Source organism: Pararge aegeria, chromosome 8, assembly GCF_905163445.1.
Source record: "Pararge aegeria chromosome 8, ilParAegt1.1, whole genome shotgun sequence".
In the NCBI taxonomy this organism is placed as follows: Eukaryota; Metazoa; Arthropoda; class Insecta; order Lepidoptera; family Nymphalidae; genus Pararge; species Pararge aegeria.
Window position 1 is genome coordinate 4,336,775 of NC_053187.1, and position 20,204 is coordinate 4,356,978.

A 20,204-nucleotide genomic window follows, 5' to 3' on the forward strand; every position below is an offset into this window, starting at 1 on the left:
TTCAGGAATTATTTGCCATAGTTCCACAGTCACCTAATGGTGCTTTCTAGAATTAAATTATGCCAACATGGGTATTAAGTATATTTTTATTACCTATAGGTTTATATCATCCAAGAAGTAACTTAACAAGAACAAGAGGCAACTGGTACAATTTCAGTTTAAAAATTAAAACTAGTAATTATTTATTTGAAAAATATTTATTTCTGAATGTATTTTATATATTTTACAAATAGGAACAGTATGCAGGGTGGATTCTTGAGAGTAGCTTGAAAGGCTAAGTTACCAAAGCTCACCCCTCAACAATCCACTATACAAATTTAAGACCCATAATTTGACTAAATAACATTTTGTGAGAGAGACATTTAAAATACACAGATGGAGTCTATAAGTTTAGATAAACTTTTATATACTTTTTAATTTATTTTCATGTAAATAATGTGCCTTAATAAATAAGATTAGAAATCTCACAAAATATTACCGTCCGAGTATGTTATTTATTATCATTTTTTAACTGAAATTTGTTCTAATAATTGTGTAAGAAGCTAGAGCGAGTAATATCAGAGGGTAGGACAGGTAGTGAGTGCTAGCGGCGCCGCCGTAGCTCACGACCCCGCTTCGGAAGAGAAGCGCGCAGTGTCCAGACACTGGTATACTAGACTTTGTTAGAGTGGCACTGGAAATAAGTAAGCTTGGATTAATGTATGGATAATGAGATTTGACATCACCCGCAGGTGTCATACAAATATAGCGGTGCTTCTGCCATCTATAATCCATTGCATTCTAGGAACGCCTCGATTTGCGACATTCTGCGAGGCAAACACCTAGTGGCGCCATCTCTTATCACCATCGAAAATGTATTCTTTTTGACTATACATAATATACTCTAAAATGTAATAAACGTTGTAAAGCTATTAATTAAAGTTGCTCACATAATACATAAATATCTTCTAGGACACCTACTTTAAATTATTTTAAATATTATAAACTTACTTCTTTTCGAGGGCACAGTTTACACCAGATGCCACAACTTCCAAATCTGAAGGTAGCAGCCTGAGCGATGTAAGATCTATGGTTTGAGCTTCCGATGCCAGGTTAACTACACCCAGCATACCAGCCTCACCAGGTAACAATCTGTAAACACAATTTAACTATTATACCAATGTCGATTGGACAATAGAAAGAAACAAGAAACGTTTCTACTGACTCAGAGTACAAACAGTTTTTTATCCTGTTGATATATAATAAACAACAATGGACTTTGGAATGGGTGCACAGCTCGGGTTGTCCAAGGTGCTGAAATTAGAGTGTCATCACAACTAAATAAATAACTTAGTCAATTAAGAAGAAATTAATCGGTTGTCTACTGCGCCTGAGAAGCCATACTTTTTTGCGTTATTACGATTATAATGTAAATTCAAATAAAGAACTGTGTTAGACAATAGGCATTTGCTTAAATAATCTTTGATTATTTAATGGTATTTAGGCATTAAGCAAATGCCTACATACCATACGCAATTCCTTTTTCGAAAATAACAGCCAGGACAATCTTACTTCTTAAGCGATCTTCGTTTCATCACATCATCTTTCAAGCGCAATCTAGTGACTATACTGTTTCCCAGTAATAAAACTAGATGGCGCTTCTTCAATAACATATAAATCGTAGTTAACTATCACTCGATCAATAAGAAAATGACACATTTAGCACCCTGATTTCGACAGAATTTCTGAGTTTCCACTACAATAAAATAATCACTCTACGAGGCCAAAAGATTTCAATTTCAATTTAAATTTATTTCTTTATTTGCAGTCTGAGTAACATAGTTTGTGGGTACAATGGTATAATAGTGCTACAATCGCCATGGATTGGCATGCCAACTTAATTTCTTATAAACTATGTCTGGCTCATTAAATTAAATTCTTATCAAGTATTTAAAATAATAATAACATATAGATATGTGAATCACAAATTATTATATACATTAATATATGTCTAAGTTTCCTTAAAATGACACATATATATTCTTTAAATAGCATAATTTCGCTTTTTAAGTAAGAACTCTTTAATTTTACGCTTAAACGTTATAACATTCAGGTTATGCTCACCTGGTCACAACTAAAATAGACTCCGACAAAGCTCTAGTGTCCAAATCTCCTTCCTGTATAGCTGGCGACTTTCTATTGGTCACTACATCTTTGTAGAACTGGAAACAATATTCATATAAGACAACTACGTACAGTTTGTCTGGTGGGAGACTTTGGCCGTGGCTAGTCACCACCCTACCGACGAAAACGTGCCGTGAATCGAGTTCCAGTAGGATCCATGAAGAAAGAAATTAGGGTTTTTATATGACTGGCATAGCTGTAACAGGGTAGCCCGTTACCAAGGGTTAACTAGTAGTGGAATTAAAAATAGGAAAGTACGTTTTCTAAAAAGTAAGAACACATTATCAGCATCATTACTAACAAAACCCAACTACTAAGCACTAAAGTGCTTGAAGGGACGACAAACAAACAAACAGACTTTCGCATTTACAATTAGTTAGGATGATAGTTTTTTGACATAACGGCCCGTTGGCTCTGATAGTGACCGTGCTTTCTGAGTCAAAGTCTGTGGGTACGGTTCCCACAACTGGAAAATGTTTGTGTGGTAAACACGCATGATTTACAATGTATTAGTGTTTATCTGTATATTTATTATAACTACTTATGTATATTATTCATAAAAATAGTTTTGGAGTAAATCGCGATGTGTGCATTGTCGATATACAACTTGTAACAGAATTACGAAATAATATTGAAGTATGCATAAGTTAATTTCATAAGAAAACATCTTGTAAAAATATTAAATTAAATGAAGCATATTTATTTTTCCATACAATAGAATTAAAAAAAAATCTTACGTGTTTACTTATGACAACCCTATTGTAGATAAAAGATTGACACGTGTCTTGTTGCTACTCTACGCGACGCGTACCTAATAAAGTGACAGGAGTAACATAATTTTAATTTTGCATGTAGGTACTGTGGGGCTATATCTGATTTCTTTCTGTGAAGACTATGGCAGTGGTTAACTCAAAAACTACTTGGTTTTCGGTTTCACAGATACGTCTCAGAGACAGTAAATAATGCACCTCTAAAACCTGTGAAGTATATTATTTCGGTTTTCATTTACACGTTTATATATTTATTTATATATAAAAAAAAAGTTAAAACTACTAGGGCTACTAGCAGTAGTACCGCTAGTAGCCCTAGCCGATAGTTTTTATTTGATTTGACTTACATGGTAATGGCTCTTTGGGTTAGCAATCTGTGCAGCCAAGTTTAAAGTTAAGTAGTTGTCTGCGACCGGCAGCCAAGTTGACCCCGTGGTGTTGGAGAATCCCGCGTGAGCGGTGCTGTCCCACTGATACGGGGTGCGGTTGGGGTCACGGGAGTGCAGGTAGTAGTTTATGGGGTCATCGGTGTTGCAAGCCTGGGGGTCCTGTGTGTCGTTCCAGCTCACATAACCGTCTTCCATACCGATTTCTTCGCCCTGTCAAAATAATTAGTATGATAAGGTTTTCGATATTCACAACATTCCTGCTAGAATGTAGTAGGTAGAATAATAAAATAATTGAATCTCATGGCTTGAGGTGGAAATGTTTTTTATTGAATTTCAAGTTTGTATTCCGTAGCATTTCTATTCAAAATAATATCGTATTACAATACAAAATAATAAATAAATATAATAATAAAAATAGTATTATATATAATAATAAATATATAATATAAAAAATAGCACTTATTGACACAATATGACACAATATTCATGTTCCTCACACAAAATTTTTCCAGCTGTGGGAATCGAACCCACGGCCTTGGTCTTAGAAAGCAGAGTCGCTGCCCTCTGTGCAAATCGGCCGTCCATTATAATTATTTAGGATTTTATTATTTATGTAAATGCTATACAATGTTATTTTATGTTTAGCCATATTTTTGACTATACCTTTCGGGTTCTATCTTAGACAGAAAATTCAGATATAACTCAGTTTTTTCGATTTTCGGATGGACACTTGCCGATAACCACCTCAGGGGTTGCTACGGCGTCACCGGCGGAGTGGGGCGATCGCGAAAGCTCGCCATGAGAAGAGCCCCAGGGCTCCAAGACATCCTGCGAGTGCTCGGACCTGAGTGTTGGTGGACTAATCATTGTTTAGTCTGAACGCCCCCGTGACCGTGGTAAGAATCCACGTCCGGATGAAGTCAGAAATCGAGGCTATAACTCAGTGTCTCAGGTCTGTCAGAAGGGCCACTATCAGAGTCAAATCTAGTTTAAATTTAGTAGTACCTGATATGTGATAGTGACTCCAGGCAAGATGAGTGCCAACATGTTCATAGCATCTATTCGATCCACTCCTTGGCGATTCGCCACGCGACTCTGATCGTGATTGCCGATCTAGAACAAAACAATGATTTACCAATACTTAATATAACCAATTTAAATATCACTTGCTTTAATGGTGACGGAAAACATGGTGGGGAAACCAGCTTGCCTGCTCCGTAATGTTCTCAACGGTGTGTGAAGTCTGCACATGGGCCAGCGTGGACGACTACAGCATACGCCCTCTAAGCCCTTTTTAAGGATACCCGGGCCCTGTAGTGGGCCGGAAATGGGTTGATAATGATTCTTAATAATAGTCCTTGGATCTCAATATTACTTATAATTTAAAAAAAAAATTTGAAGCGGTGATAGCGCATTGGGTAGGAGCTCTACTTCACTTTCGGCGGGCCGAATTCCAATTCCAGCACACCCCTCTAACTTTTAGGATATATGTGCGTTTTAAGTAAATAAAATATCACTTGTTTCGACGATGAAGGAAAACATCGTAAGGAAATCTGTATGCCTAAGAGTTCTACATAATGTTCTCAAAGGTGTGTGGAGTCCACCAATCTGTACTGGGCCAGCGTGGTGGACTACGGCCTTAACCCCTTCTCGTTGTGGGAGGAGACCCGTGCCCAGTAGTGGGACGATAATTGGTTGATATGATGATGATGACGAATACAATTTTAGCTTTGCATCGAAATGGCAAATGATACGCCTCTGCCAAAAGGAAGGTTTGTCGGTTAACATCACGCGGGGCAGATGGGTTTGTGATCGCAGTAGATTGTAGTATTACAGTAAATTGCATAAAACGGCGAAAACGCTACTCCTAGACGAGCTATATTTCAATTGACTGGTAAGCAGTGCTTTTGTGAATGTATGAAGTGCACGCCACTGGTTTCCTCGTAATCACCTCGCTGTGTTTGTGATCACAGTTGACGGTAGTAGTAGCACGCAAGCCGCTGCTGCCCGTCGTAACATTCCTTCGGTCGCCTCGTACGAAACCCGCGGGAAGAGTAGCTCTTAGTCATGAGCTTGTTCGCGTGACTCACGACATACACATAATATGAACTCTACTCACGTTTAAATCCTTCCATATTCAAATTTTTACGTTTATAATCGTAAAAATTGTTACGTTTATAATCGTAAAAATTAGTAAGAGTTGTCGACCTCCCTACCGCAACGGTGATCGCTGTGAATTTAAGTAGGAGTTCCCGTGTTCGATCACAATTGAACCCGGCATGGCAATTTGGGAATTTATAATTTCTGCATTTTCTCTGGTCTGGTCTGGTGGGAGGCTTTGGTCTTGGCTAGTTACCACCCAATCGATAAAGACGTGCTGCTAAGCGTTTTTGTGTTCCGTTGCGATTTCGCGTAGAAACCGTATAGATGTACCATGCGCCCTAACAGGTTAGGTTTTACCATCTTACATAACTTACCACTAGGTGAGATTGCAGACAAGGGCTAACTTGTCAAAAAATTAGTTAGACAATTTCCAGTGATAATAATAACATAACCTACCACCCAGTTCGCCACTCTTCCACTAGGCATATAAGTCATCCACCTATCTATAACAGTCTTTATCTCCCACGCAGTTGAGTTCTTATTGATGTCGCCGAGGAAGCTGAAGTTGAACGGTATGGAACCGTTCCTGGTCGAAGTGCCGTAGTATCTGATCATAAGCTGCAAGGCCGCGTAGGCTTCTGTCATCATGATTTTGTATTCCCCTTGTGATGTAATGTACTCGTCAAGAACGTCCCTCCAGCTGTAGACGACGTCGTAAGTCTCCAATAAGTTTTCGGTGTAGATGTGCGAAAGGTATTCGTAGTCGTCCGGCCCGGCGTTGGCGGCTCCTAGCGAGAGGAATTTACGATATAAACAAAACTTCATGTCCTGAAACCGTACCCTTAGTAAAATGAATCTTATTTATATTGTATTACAGCCTACAATTATTTTGCTCGGACTTTAGACAGGACGTATTTGAAACAAAAATAAGAAGAACAGGATTTGTGACTCTAAAACTAAAAAAAAGCTTTCTTCTTAAGCTTCTTTAGTATAAGTAAGGGTATCGAAATTCTTTAACATGAGAGTAAAATGGCTCACAATCGTATTGCATACTATTCGTTAGCTCGGGCTTTTGATAGAACGTTGCAAGACAAAAATCATATGTACAAGACTTGCAACTCTAAAACAAGCCAAATTAAATCCATTTTACTTTGGCGATACAGAGTATAATTCTCGAAAATGTGTCCTCGATTGCGAGCGATCTTGTGCTACTAGTACTAAAAAAAACGCACCGCTTGTCTATCAGAGTCCTCCCTTAAAACGGACATTCTAATTTCTTTCGCGCTGTTTATATGTTATTTTTTTTATGGCAAATGTCATGGTCACTTTTTATCGATATACATATATTTGATCTTGTAAAATGTTGTACAAGGTTTATATATGGTATATATGTTTACAGAGTTAAATTAAAATATCAGAAAGCTCTGGGCCTGTAGTTGTTTCCATTAAGACTAACTACTTACTCTTGTTCTAGTTAAGACTTTTTTTTAACTTGATAGGATGTGAAGTGAAATATTCAATATTTTACATTGATACATGATTGATACATGATTGACTTGTTACAAGCTATACCCCGCGTTTTCAACCGCTATGGGTCGCAATCGTAACTTTTGAAATCATAATAAACTATGTAGCGTTAGCTGGGTGGTAGTATGTAGCGTTATAGTATGTAGTTTATTATATTTATATGTATGAACACTATATATTATATATAATAATTATACGTTTAGTATTAGAATTTATACCATGTATGTAGTTTAGTTTGCAATATTTTTATGTAGGTAGAAATTTTTATTGCCGCACCAACCCGTTCCTTCCAAAAACTACTATCGCCAAAGGTTGTCTGGGAGAGATCGCTTTAGCGATAAGACCGCCTTTGCACACCTAAACTATTTTTTTTTTTTTTTTTTTAATTATTTTTGTAAATGTGTTTCTTTGTATTTTGTTTTTGTGTGTGCAATAAAGAATTTATTATTATTATTATTAAACTATGTGCTCAAATATCATGATTTAAAGGGGAGAAACTTATCTACATAAGGATGTCTTGATAAAAGAAGGCCTTTTTTGTAAGGATTATTATTCTTCGCCTAAAAAGACGATTGAAAATCCTCTTCTATTTTTGAAGTCATACTACTTTTGGCGCGTTACGAAAAAATGATGAGAATAAATTTTGAAGCCCCGTAGCTAAAAGGTTTGACAGTGACACTTTTAATTGTCAAAGTCTGCGGGCTTATTCCGGTGATTTCATTTATTCAATTGTTCAAAAATCTCAAATTTCAATATTGAGTGAAACTTGGTTGTCCGATAATGAGAAAACTTTCAATGTATTATTATTGCCTTTATTCTATTGTTAGTGTCGTTTTTTCTACAAAGGCGAAAGCGAAGGCGTTTTAGAAAAAGGTGAAAGATAAAATTTTTGAAAAAGATTGTTGCCTTGTTACGCCAAAGAACTGCAATTTCTAACGCGAGTACATGAGTACACTTTTTTTTATTAATTTCTAAAAAAATATTTCATTGTTACTTATTTATAAGTGATATTATTACCCGGCGGCCTTTTTTACACAAATACCAAAACTTTTTCTTTGATCTACTAAATACCTATATTTTAGTAGTTATTATGTATTTACGTGTGTTATCATTTAGTCAGCCGCTCGATAGTGTTTTTTTAGCTTGTTTTGTAAACAACGTTATTGTAAGCTGATATCACTTACTAATGAAATTAAATAATAGGTTGGAAAAAAAGTCTTCTCATCGCGTATGTATGAACTTTTAATAAAATCTCTTTGGCTATACTATTTGTATCTGGCTGGTTTTGGTATCATTAAAAGTTTAAATTTTAAGGAATATAATTCCAAGGTCAAATTATAGGAAAATGTGTGATTTTTATATGTTAGAATTTAATATACCAAACCTATGTTATTCGCAGAAAATTTAGCTATATTCTGAAAGAATTTTAAAATCGGTGAAGTAGTTTTTTGAGAATATCTGTGGCGGATTCCGAAATGCGCACACGTGCAGTCCACGTAGACCAGGCAGTTACAAAAGTGCAACGTACCCTCTTATTTAGTAACGCCACGTACGTTGCGTTACTCAATAAGAGACGTTACTGCGACGCTAACGCATAGCGTTAATATTTATCAGTGTACAATGTTTCAATCCTGTAAAATACATAGTTCGAAGTAAGGTAGTGTTCCATTTAGGATAAACCCACCATATCCTCAATATCTGTTATATACAAACACCGAAATCAACAAATGGTATGTTATAACTTTATCATATTAGTACGGATGATTTTAAGCGGGTACCTGATAAAGGTTCGTCGGGATATACACCGCCGTAGTTATTGGGATCAGCTTCATACAGCTTGTTCACAGCGTCAACACGGAAACCAGATACTCCCTTGTCCAACCAGAAACGCAGCACATTCTAAAATATTGCATAAATTAGATTCTATTTTGTTTTTATTAGGTAGCACCCGTTCGCCATATTTGGGTGGCAAATGCAACATAATTAATACTTTAATATATTTACTGTGGCAAAAGTTCCATGGCATACCAACTGTAGGAATTCAAATTACATTTTAAGCTTTCATTTGTAATGAAATGAAACTTATTTATTGATCTTAAAATTTCATATATTTTATCTTACCTTCATAGCTTCTTGCACATAGTTACTCCGGTAGTTAAGATCTGGCTGCCCTATGACAAATTGATGCAAGTAGTACTGGCCTCGAACCTCGTTAAACTCCCAGGCGCTTTTTCGAAAATTGCTTATCTAAAATGTAATTAAGTAATGAGATAGATATTTCATTGAAAAAAGTACCTTGAATTTTTAGTCTAGTTTAAATATGTCAAAATATAGTTCGTTGTGATGTCACCTCTTTTCTTTTCAGTTATTACGAAGAGCCATTTTCAGTTAGAAGTATATTGTTCGTATAACTTTATGCCATTTCTTAAAATTAGATGACAATACTAAACTTCGACTAATTTCTGTATTTGTTTTCATTGCCATTGGTTGCCTGGAAGAATATATGGCCGCCAAATTGTAAACGTTGTTTTGTTATACTTTTCTTTTTTTATGTACTTTTACTGGTGTGCAATAAAACTATATTCATTCATTCATTCATTCATACGACAGTACACACATCGCTATCTAGCCCCAAGGTAAGCGTAGCTTATGTTATGGGTACTAAGATAGCTTAAGAATATTTTAGGAACATAATACACATAAATACTACTTAGTCAACTACTAGTCTTGGGTAATCTTTTTTTATGCCTATTTCGTGTATTTAGATGTGATTCAGTTTTAAAAGTAATTATTAGTGTATGTACGACTTCTGTAAGTATTTTTCAAACTAGTATGCATGCTTTATATTTTATATTTTTACCCACTTCGGGTCCCGTAGTGGGTTTGTAATAATAATAAATAATAAATATACTACGACAATACACACATCGCCATCTAGCCCCAAAGTAAGCGTAGCTTGTGTTATGGGTACTAAAATGATTGAATATTTTAATGAATAAAATACATGTAAGAAATACTTAAAATATACAGATAAACACCCAGACACTGAAAAACATTCATGTCCATCACACAAACATTTTCCAGTTGTGGGAATCGAACCCACGGCCTTGGACTCAGAAAGCAGGGTCGCTGCCCACTGCGCCTGTCGGCCGTCTGGCCTTAATGGTTTAATAATGATGGTTTTATAAAATAGAAAACGTAGTGAAGTCATACCCAGTTGCTAGGCGGCTTGGTGTAGACGGTGCCGTTGTCGTAAGTGGCGTTGAGCCCGTCCGCCCACACGTAGTACTCATTGTAGGGGGCCTCACCAGCTATGGACCTGTTGAACCACTCACTCTCGTTGCCCGTGTGGTTGGGAACGAAGTCCAGAACCACGCGGATGCCTGCAAGGATATTTAGGTCAGTTATGGTTATACGTCTGCTAATATGTACTTATTAATCATCATCAGCCTTTTAATATCCCACTGGGCACAGCCCTCCTCCCAAAAAAAACTAATTTATTTATTTCAAGTAGGCCTACTTCATAAGCACTTTTGACATGTCAAGACCGTGTGATTGTAGTGATTCTACCACCGAACACTGGTTCGGTAAGCCGATTGTACCAGATCCCGGAGCCTACCAATATGTGCTGCGGATGACCATCGAGGGCGTTTTAGTGGGTAGGAAGCTCTCATAACCTGATTTTTTTTTCGAAGAAGTCAGGTATCTCGCTTTCAGGAGATTTCCCCTATAAACCATTTCAAGTAGGCCTACTTCATAAGCACTTTCGTCATGTCAAGACCGTTTGATTGTTGTGATTCTACCAGCGAACACGGGTTCTGTGAGCAGATTGTACCAGATCCCGGAGCCTACCAATATGTGCTGAACATGACCAGCCAGGTCGTTTTATCGGTCATAACCGCATTTTTTTCCGTAGAAAACGAGTATCTTGTTTCAGGAGATTTCCCCCGTAAACGAAAAAAAAACCAGATTGTACCAAGAATATAGATCAACAAAACTGCTCGAAAGCGGCTCGGTTAAGACTGAACTATCATCATCACATGTTTGTGATAATAACCGGGACCGACGAAGGCTTTACGTGATCCAGGGCATGGGACAGGACACCACAAGGGCTAACTGAGGGCTGGTAATCTTGAACGCCGATTAGGATACAATACGCACGAAACGTTTTTTATCCACGTTTCTGATACGTGCCGCTAAGATGTGGAACGCCCTACCGGCAACAGTGTTTCCTGCCACGTATTATTTGAGTACTTTCAAGGCTAGAGTGAATAGGCTTTTTCTAGGCAAGCGTTCTCCAACCTAGACCACATCATTGCTTTCTAACGGGCATGATTGTCGAAAACGCTGGCCTATCGTTAATAAAAATAAAAAAAAAAGGATGCAGTTTGACCTTGCCTCAAGAGTTGGGCTTTGTTGAAGTAAGATGCAACCGTTAGTGATGCCTTTGAGTAACTATTTAAAAGGTTGAATATGCCGTTATACAAACCCAAACTTCTGGAGACGTTGAGAAGTCTCTCGAAGTCCTCCATAGTTCCGTACTCTTCTTGTATTGAGCGGTAGTCAGTGATGTCGTAGCCAGAGTCATAGTTGGGGGATCTGTATATTGGGGAAAGCCATATCGCGTCGATGCCGGTGTCATGCAGGTATGGCAGCTTCTCAGTTATACCTGGAGATATATATTTCATCATCATCATCATCATCAACCCGCCACTATAGGGTCTCCTCTAAGAATGAGAAGTAATACCCTGTTATAGCTCGCCGCGCTGTCTTAGTGCGAATTGATATAATTCACACGCTCTTGAGAACATTATGGAGAACTCTTAAGCATGCAGATTTCCTCACGATGTTTTCCTTAACGGTTAAAACAACTGATATTTAATTACTTAAATTAAAAACACAAATAACTTAGAAATGTAAGGGATGCGTGGGGACTGAGAGCAGAAGCCTTACCCAATACGTTATCACCGCCACCACCATTAATGAAACCTTATTGTTACGTAGAAATGTGGTCGCTCACTAAGGGCCTCATAAGAAAGCTAATTGTAATTTACCTAAAGCTCATTGTTAGCTCTGAATCGTGGTCGCGATCCTCAAGGAATCGATTCTTAAGAAGGCTCGAAAGCACTCAGCGAGCGTTGGAGAGAGCAATGTTCGAAGTATCTCTGAGCGATAAAATCGAAAAAGGTGGGGATCCGTAACAGGGCTAGAGTTACAGACAGCCCAACGAGTCCCGAAGCGCAAGTGGCAATGGACGGGTCAGCTAGCTCGGTGAACTAATGGACGTGTGCGTCCAGACTCCAGAGCTAACTAGTACAGCTCAGTAGCGTATTTAAAGAAAAGCTGCCCCATGACTAGGAATAATTGAAAAACATTAATTAAAAATAGTTCATTGTGAATTTGTGGTAAAATGTATTGCGCGTTTTATACGACATTTTCATCCCTATGCTGTTCCTACAAACTCGCACAAAGTGAATTGCAATTTCATTTCTTATACGCATGGCTGGGATTTAGAACGCCTTTCCGAATTCTGCGTTTCCTAACAAATTACAACATAGATATCTTTAAAACACGAGTGAATAGGTATCTTCTAGGCAAGCGCGTGCCATCTTAGGCCACATCGGAACTTTCCTTTAGACAGATTGTAATCAAGTGCTAGGAAAAAACCAATAAAAAAAAACTTTGAGGAAAAGAACACAAACGTATTTGAAAGTTCAGCCTGTCATTTTCTATTAGTAATAGACAGTCATTTTTTGAGAACATTCTCAGAAAATGACTGACTACTTGACACAGTGTCATATAGTGGAAAAACAGCATTTTATTCACTGTAGTGTGTGTTTTTGCCCCAGGGTAAAAACGCCCATGAATCAGACAATCACAGTAGCTTATGAAAATTAAGCTTACTTTACTATACTCCGCGAAAAGCAGAAGTATCTGTATGGTGTAATTTAAAATATCATCAATCCTTATACTCCACACCAAACAGATCTTCGGCAATGTGAGCGTAAATTGCCGAAGGATATATATGTAGGAAATGAAGCTTAATTTTCATAATATATCATGGATTTCCGCAAAGTAACGCCTGCTTCGATCGAATAATCACAGTACCTATACCTGTTTTATAGGTCATAGATTAACGTCTCGAGATGTCAGGTCTTGAGGTACGATTAGGTATCAAGAATCGCAGCGTGACTTCTTTCAAGTTAATACAGCTACGTGATTGCACTTCAGATAAAACATGTTTGTTTCTAATACTTCAGTTACTTATCTAAATCGCTACTTATGGTAAACTTGAAGATAATTGCTTCGCTTTGTGCATAGCGGTCCGCTGGAGCCATTTTGTATTATTATACATAATTCATAGAAATACAAAGAACCTCGTTTCGACAAACGACAATGATCAAGCGAACCTTGGTGTGATTTTTTTTTATTTTTACGTCATTTTACCTTATATTATTGCTGCATTTTTTTTTACTTTTGCTATCTACACAGTCACATAATATTATTAACTAGCTGTTGCCTGCAACTTCGTCCGCATTTGTTTAGGTTTTTTTGTAAACGTAACGTTGTTTGAACCACGTAACCCCGTAACAGTTTAAATGAAGTTAAAATTGTTTTTGACTAGCTCCCTGGCGGGCTTGATATTTATAATTTCAGTATTTTCTTTATAATTTCTGACAAAGCCGGGCCGCCAAACGATCAAGATGTCCTTCTGTTGGTTTAGTATAACTGCCATACTCCCTTTTTTTTTATACAGAGAAATTGCCTGACACATACCACTCCGTTGGGGGAAACAGAGTAGTTATTTGGGACTTGCAACCACTAAAAACTCTGTGTGTCCCTCAATAGACCCATATGTGAGAGCACGGGATTCACTTGCGTATTCACCGCACTCTCGCCAAGGTTTTGACCCCCCAATGCGTGGAGGGTCCCATCCTCAATGGTCTGATTGCTGCCAAATCCTCCAGAGAGGCGTACACTACACGACACACACACTTCTTAGGCCTGTCATAAGTTGGGTGAAAAACTTCCAACTGCCATACCACTAACAGGTTAACCCGCTAGCATCTCAGACTGCATCATTACTTTCCACGCAGTCAAGTAGCTCGCTTGTAGTGGATAAAAATTATTATATGTATTTATAATATATCTATATTCCAATATATATTCATGGGGCTTATTACGTTGTAAACAAAACTCTATACGGGTCTCACAATCGTACTAGTTGATTAGGAAACAAGTAAGAAGAAGAAGGAGAATAATAATAATAATGTTATTTTTATTATGACCACACTATGACAACTATGACCCATCTACACTATTATATAAGAGAATAATTAAAAACTAAACTAAATTAAAAAGAAAAAAAATGTAATGTTACATTGTATTTTACTAAAAGCGAATGCGCCAAGAAAGCAGAGAGTGTAACAAGCGATGTACCATACGCGTTTCATACGACGATTTTCATTCATCACACTTGCGAGGATAAACTACGTTCTCAGAAAATAACTCAAAAATAAAAAAGGTTTCGTATGAAGGCCGCTGATTTTGGTCGAAATATTTACTCGCGATTAGTGCTTCGATTGTTATTCCTGGCGGAGTAAAATTTACTATTGCTCTTCTTTGCAATTTAAACTGGACATTAACAAAATATTAATTAGGAAATATTGCGCGTGGTTTTTTTTTTCACGGGCCAAGGTTAACATATATACAGCCTATATTAAGAGCGGGTATAGCAAATAAAAAAACAAATTTCACCCGCGCGCCTCACACGCCCCGCTGTAATGTAAAGTTCCGAATGCTACTCGGCAGTCACCGCCCACCGCACGCTCGGTTTTTTTGGCACAGTATGCACAAAATGATTAGATAAAACCTGAGTGCGTACTGCTGGGGACAGCAACCCTAAAAATATTCTTCGCAACTAGTCAATAAATTAGAGTGAGATTACGTAATTTTAACTATCGATAAAATTTCATATTTTTATGTTTTCGCTCAATCTGGGCCCTTGGAAATATGATGTACCTACTTTTTATATTTTTTTTTTTCGGTAAATTTAAACGTGATGGACTACTGTAAAAATCAAATCTAAAAGTAGCGAGTTTGCTTTATACCCCACTTAAAAATATATTAAAGGGAATATTTTCCAACGAGCGCTAAAACCATTGATTTCCTAATATGTTACTAGTGGCTAAAACATTTCAGGCTCCTATGAATCACACACAGATGTCACAAAACAATAGGTCGTTATTTTTTAATTTGTTTGCAAAAGGTAGTGTAGGTAGGTAGGTAGAGTATTAATTATTGTTTAGTAGATAAAATAGTAGAGTTATCAGCATACTATAATTAGAGAGTCTGTCTGTTATTCCGAAACTGCAGAATCTTAACAAACATTACAAAATGGAAGTTTGGGACAAACATTTGGTTAAGGCGCAGTTAGCCTAGGAATTGAAGAGTTTGCGCGTTTCTTTACCCTCTTGCGTCTCTCTCGCCCTCTCGCTTTTCGCGTTAAACACGCACTAAATTAGAACGTCGTAGGTGACAAAATAGTAATTTATTTATAAATTTGTATTTAAACTTTTTGTTGTTCACGATAAAAAAAAACATAGGTTGTTAAAGAAGAACGCTAGGCTACCGCTGTAGAATTAAAAGAATTGTTTTTGTACTAATGCAGTTGTAAGCCAATGAAAATTAAGCAAATAAAGCAATCGTAAACAGCGTGAACTAACTACAGGACAATCGCTTTCTTACCGCGACTTAAATTTTTCGAAAGTCGAAACATGCGTAAAGAACGTTGGTTTTGACGACCAAGTGGCGCAGTGGGCAGCGACCTTGCTTTCTGAGTGGGTCGTGGGTTCGATTCCCACAACTGGAAAATGTTTGTGTGATGAACATGAATGTTTTTAGTTTGGGTGTTTATCTGTATATTATAAGTATTTATGTCTATTATTCATAAAAAAATATTCATCAGCTATCTTAGAACCCGTAACACAAGCTACGAATCAAAATCTTAAAACCAAAGCTTTTAATAAGCGACTACTTTAAATAAATAAATATACTACGGCAATATACACCTCGCCATCTAGCCTCAAAGTAGGTAAGCGTAACTTGTGATACGGGAACTAAGATAGCTGATGAATATTTTTATGAACATAATACACATAAATACTTAAAATATACAGATAAACACCCAGACACTAAAAAACATTCATATTCATCACACAAACATTTTCCAGTTGTGGGAATCGCCACTCAATCGCCCACTGCGCCAACCGACTGTCTAAAGCAATGAAATCCTAACTTTAAAAATGCGGTGAATGAAGCGGTGCTATCACCGCTTCATTCACCGCACCTCAGGCTCAGGCTTCGACTTTGAATCCAAGTTTTCGACCTGGAACTTTGTTAATATATGTGCGTTTATGCAGTTAAAATATCACTTGATTCAACGACTCCATACGAACTACGGCCTTAATCTCTTCCTACTGTGGAAGGAGACCCGTGCCCAGTAGTGGGCCGGTAATGGGTTGATATTTTGAAGATTTGACCTTTTTTTAAACCCGTACAAAACAAAAAACCCTTCCCCCCCAATAAGCAACCAATCTACTTGATTTTTGGCATACATTATGTTGTACACCGGAGTGACATGAGCTACTTTTGATCCTAAAAATATGAAATACCCGAGTTAATCTATTTCTAATACACGAATTTTTATTGCAATTACATGTGCAGACTTATTCACCGCGACACGTAGCTAGTCAAAAAATGAAATAAACATTTGTATTATTTGGACGTCAATAAACCACGGATTTTAAAGATTAGAATGTTCAACACACCATTCAGATCGCCAGTACCATCTCCGTTGCTGTCCTTGAAAGAGCGCGGGTATATCTGGTATATCAGCGCGGTCTTCCACCAGTCGAGGTCTGATGCGGACGCCGCGGTCGCGACAAGGAGCAGAAGTATCGGCAAACGCATCGCGACTAACGTTCCGAATTATAAAGACATGAATCAGTGTTGTCTTCGCAACGGCTGCCGAGTAAATGCGTAAGTTCAAAGTGACACTTCCTTTATAGAATAGGATCAAGTGTGTATTGATTCCATGATAATGGACGTGACGAATGCACTTACGTACCTACTTGTTACTATTGTTTGTTTTGCAAATTATTCGATATCTACGAGTAATCTACCTCTCAATATTATCACCATCCTCAAACTAGTTGCGTGCCACTGCTGGGACTTTCAGAAGTGGGATGTTGGTATTGCGGTAATGCGTTAAAAAAGAAATCTTTGTTATTAGTTTCAGTTAATAGCGTGTAAAATCCACTGCTGGACTAAAAGTCTCCCAACGAGGAGGGTTTACCCGTAATCACCATTGTACCATGTTATAAGTATCATCATTAGGCACGGTTATTAGTATAGATGTGGATTATTAACAATAAATAATAAATATACTACGATAATACACACATCGCCATCTAGCCCCAAAGTAAGCGTAGCTTGTGTTATGAGTACTAAGATAGCTAATGAATATTTATATAAATATAATATACCTACATAAATGCTTATAATATACAAATAGACACCCAGACACAGAAAGACGTTCATTTTCATCACACAAACATTTTCCAGCTGTAGGAATCGAACCTGCAGTCTAGGAAGAAAACAGGGCCGCTGCCAACCCGGCCGTCAATTATAATAAGGTATAGTCACAGAGGAAAAACAGAACAGAGGCGAAGCTTCATATAAGCGCGCTACGATAGGTACTACAAGCTTGAGGCGCGTGTGTGCGTGAGCACAGGCGCTACGTCGCGTACGGAGAGAAATCGGTTTATACCGGCTCGGCCTGTGCTCAAGCTCGGGGGCTGCAGTACACGTCGCGCGTCGTGTTTTCATTTAATTTAATGTCAATGATTATAATTGAAATAGTGTTTAAATGTAATTTTATAATACCTAAGATTTTAATATAAAAGTGTAAATGTGGTTTACTGTACAGTGTGTATGAACAATAATAGAAAGAATAAAACACATAATTTTTTAGCTATCCCAAATGTAAAGATATCCTAAATGCAAAAATACCTTTATGTTCCAATAAATATTTCTTTTACATCTTGTATTTTCTCGCTATTGAAGTGAAAAGTTGTATGTATCACGCGATAGCAAAGTTTTTTGTTTCTTGTGCCTTGGATATATAATGCCTCAGGATAATAATTTACCTAATTCTTCCTAGCTCGAATCCTTCACTAGCTCGGGATTTAAACTAGGCAATCACAACAAAAACAAACTTTGCCATTTTGTTGAACAAATAACTATTGTTTATTAAATTGTATCCTCCTGTGCCAACCCTACCAAGATAGGTATAAATTTTACTCGAGAAGCTTTGACTCTGTTCCGTTTCTCCTCTGTGGTATAGTGCCAATAACCTGGACGGACTTCACATGGCGTGCAAATTTCCTAACTGTGGGATTGAACTAGGAAAGATAAATCTATTTCTTACTACAAATCCCGACAGAGAATTCGGGACCTCGTGTTCAGTGCTCGAACATCTTAACCACTACACCGAAAAGGCAGATAGCAGTCCTATCGAAGTTATTCATAATGGTAGGGATTATGAAAATGATCAAATATGCATCACCATTAGAACTTGTTTGCTGGGTCGTATGTGTGTTGCAAATTTACTAACAATTTTAATCAATCGCTCAGTCACCACTTCTCTTCCCGCGGGAGTCGTACGAGACGACTAAGGGAATATAACGGTAGATGGCAGCAGCGTCCTCCGTGCCACTGCTACCATCTACTGCGATCACAAACTCGTCTGTCCAGCGTGGTGGTTATGTGCAAACACTCCCGTTAGGAAAGGCCAGCAGTGGATTTCGAATAAATTTATCAAAAAAAAATATCGCACACAAAACGATTTAGATTAATCGATCAAAAAAAAAGCGCACAAAAAACAAAATAGAATAAAGTCAAAGTCAAAAATATCTTTATTCAAGTAGGCCCATAGGTGGCACTTTTGATGCGTACATAAGAATTACACGGTAGTGAGATGATGGCGATAACCACATTCGTAAACTAAACTAAAGCTACTAGGGTTCCAAACGCGTCCTGGTCTAAGACGAAGCCCACACAAACTTAGCCAGGTGTTTTTTTTATCACCATCTCACAATGTCATTTAAATAAATTTCATTTGAATATGAAAACAAAAAAACTAAATATATGGTAACTACGCAACTATGGACGCAGCGTTCCGCTACTAAAAGATTACAATCGTGTCCCCACTATTTGAAACTTTCAATCACGTAAAGATTTGTTTCTTCTAATCGGTCGTTCGTTTGGTTCTTCCAATTTTGAAGACCTCCCTGGCGCTACGGTGAGCGCTGTGAATTTAAGTAGGAAATTTGGGAATTTATAATTTCTGTGGCTTGTTACCACCCTGCCGACAAACACGTGCCGCTAAGCGATTTAGTGTTCCAGTGTGATGTCGCGTAGAAACCGATTAGGGGTGTGACTACCATACTCTCTGACAGATTAGCCCGCCTACCATCTTAGACTGCATCGTCACTCACCACCAGGGGAGATTGCAGTTAAGGACTTATTGTAGTGGAATACAATATAACTTACCTATAATAAGTTTAATTCCCTATCACAAAACAATCCAAAGGTGAGGCCTAGTAATAGCACCACATAGGCAGTGGCGTGCACTTCATATAAGTACAAAAGCACTGCCTACCCTAAAATTTCGGTATGACTCATAAAGGAGAGGAATTTTTCCATTTCATGCCTTCTTTCTTCTTTATGCATACCCTGGTCAAAAACCCTGTGCACGCCACTGCACATTGGTATAAGTTTAAAGATCTGGATAAGAAACGCCCAACTTTGGAACTATGAAAGGTAATTTGATAATTTGGCATACGCCAGCATCAACAAAGAATGGTACTCAATCGTTAAAAGAAGTGTCGAAAAGTAGTATCGCTAACAAAGAATCTTACTCAATCGTGTCAAAAAGTAGTAGAAGAGGTAGGTTTTGTGACAGAGCTCGCCCGGGTATGAACTACCGCCATGTTTATTTCTGTCGCCGAGCAGCATTGTTACGCACATGGTTACCGTTGTTATTACAGGTACGTGAGCCTTAACACCTACGCCTCAGGTTGGTGGTCACAGCGCGGCACTTAGCAGAACGTCATGGCCCATGTGTATAAATAAAAGCGTATAAATAATCTTTATTAACTCTGGTAATTTTCTGTAGTCTTCGAAGGCC

The 20,204-nt window shown here is 37.7% G+C and overlaps 1 protein-coding gene across 1 annotated transcript; it reads right to left on the bottom strand.

Moving 5' to 3' along the window:
- Nucleotides 1-68: 68 nt before the first annotated feature.
- Nucleotides 69-17,003, bottom strand: LOC120625538 (maltase A1-like). The gene is made up of 11 exons (XM_039892586.1): nt 16,783-17,003; nt 11,442-11,621; nt 10,166-10,335; nt 9,074-9,199; nt 8,731-8,851; nt 5,882-6,213; nt 4,328-4,435; nt 3,281-3,532; nt 2,104-2,201; nt 991-1,131; nt 69-673 (listed from the first exon to the last, which is right to left on the bottom strand). Exons 1-11 carry the CDS (start codon nt 16,922-16,924, stop codon nt 508-510), a joined length of 1,836 nt encoding a protein of 611 aa, XP_039748520.1. The 5' UTR covers nt 16,925-17,003; the 3' UTR covers nt 69-507.
- Nucleotides 17,004-20,204: the final 3,201 nt, after the last annotated feature.

What these genes read in the sequence shown, in the direction of transcription:
- LOC120625538 (XM_039892586.1), bottom strand. Translation starts at nt 16,924, where the DNA reads ATGCGTTTGCCGATACTTCTGCTCCTTGTCGCGACCGCGGCGTCCGCA. An exon ending in GAAGAGTGGCGAACTGGGTG is followed by an intron (nt 4,436 to 5,881) that starts GTAGGTTATGTT and finishes GTTTTGTTCTAG; the next exon opens with ATCGGCAATCACGATCAGAG. An exon ending in TCTATTTTAGTTGTGACCAG is followed by an intron (nt 1,132 to 2,103) that starts GTGAGCATAACC and finishes TTGTGTTTACAG; the next exon opens with ATTGTTACCTGGTGAGGCTG.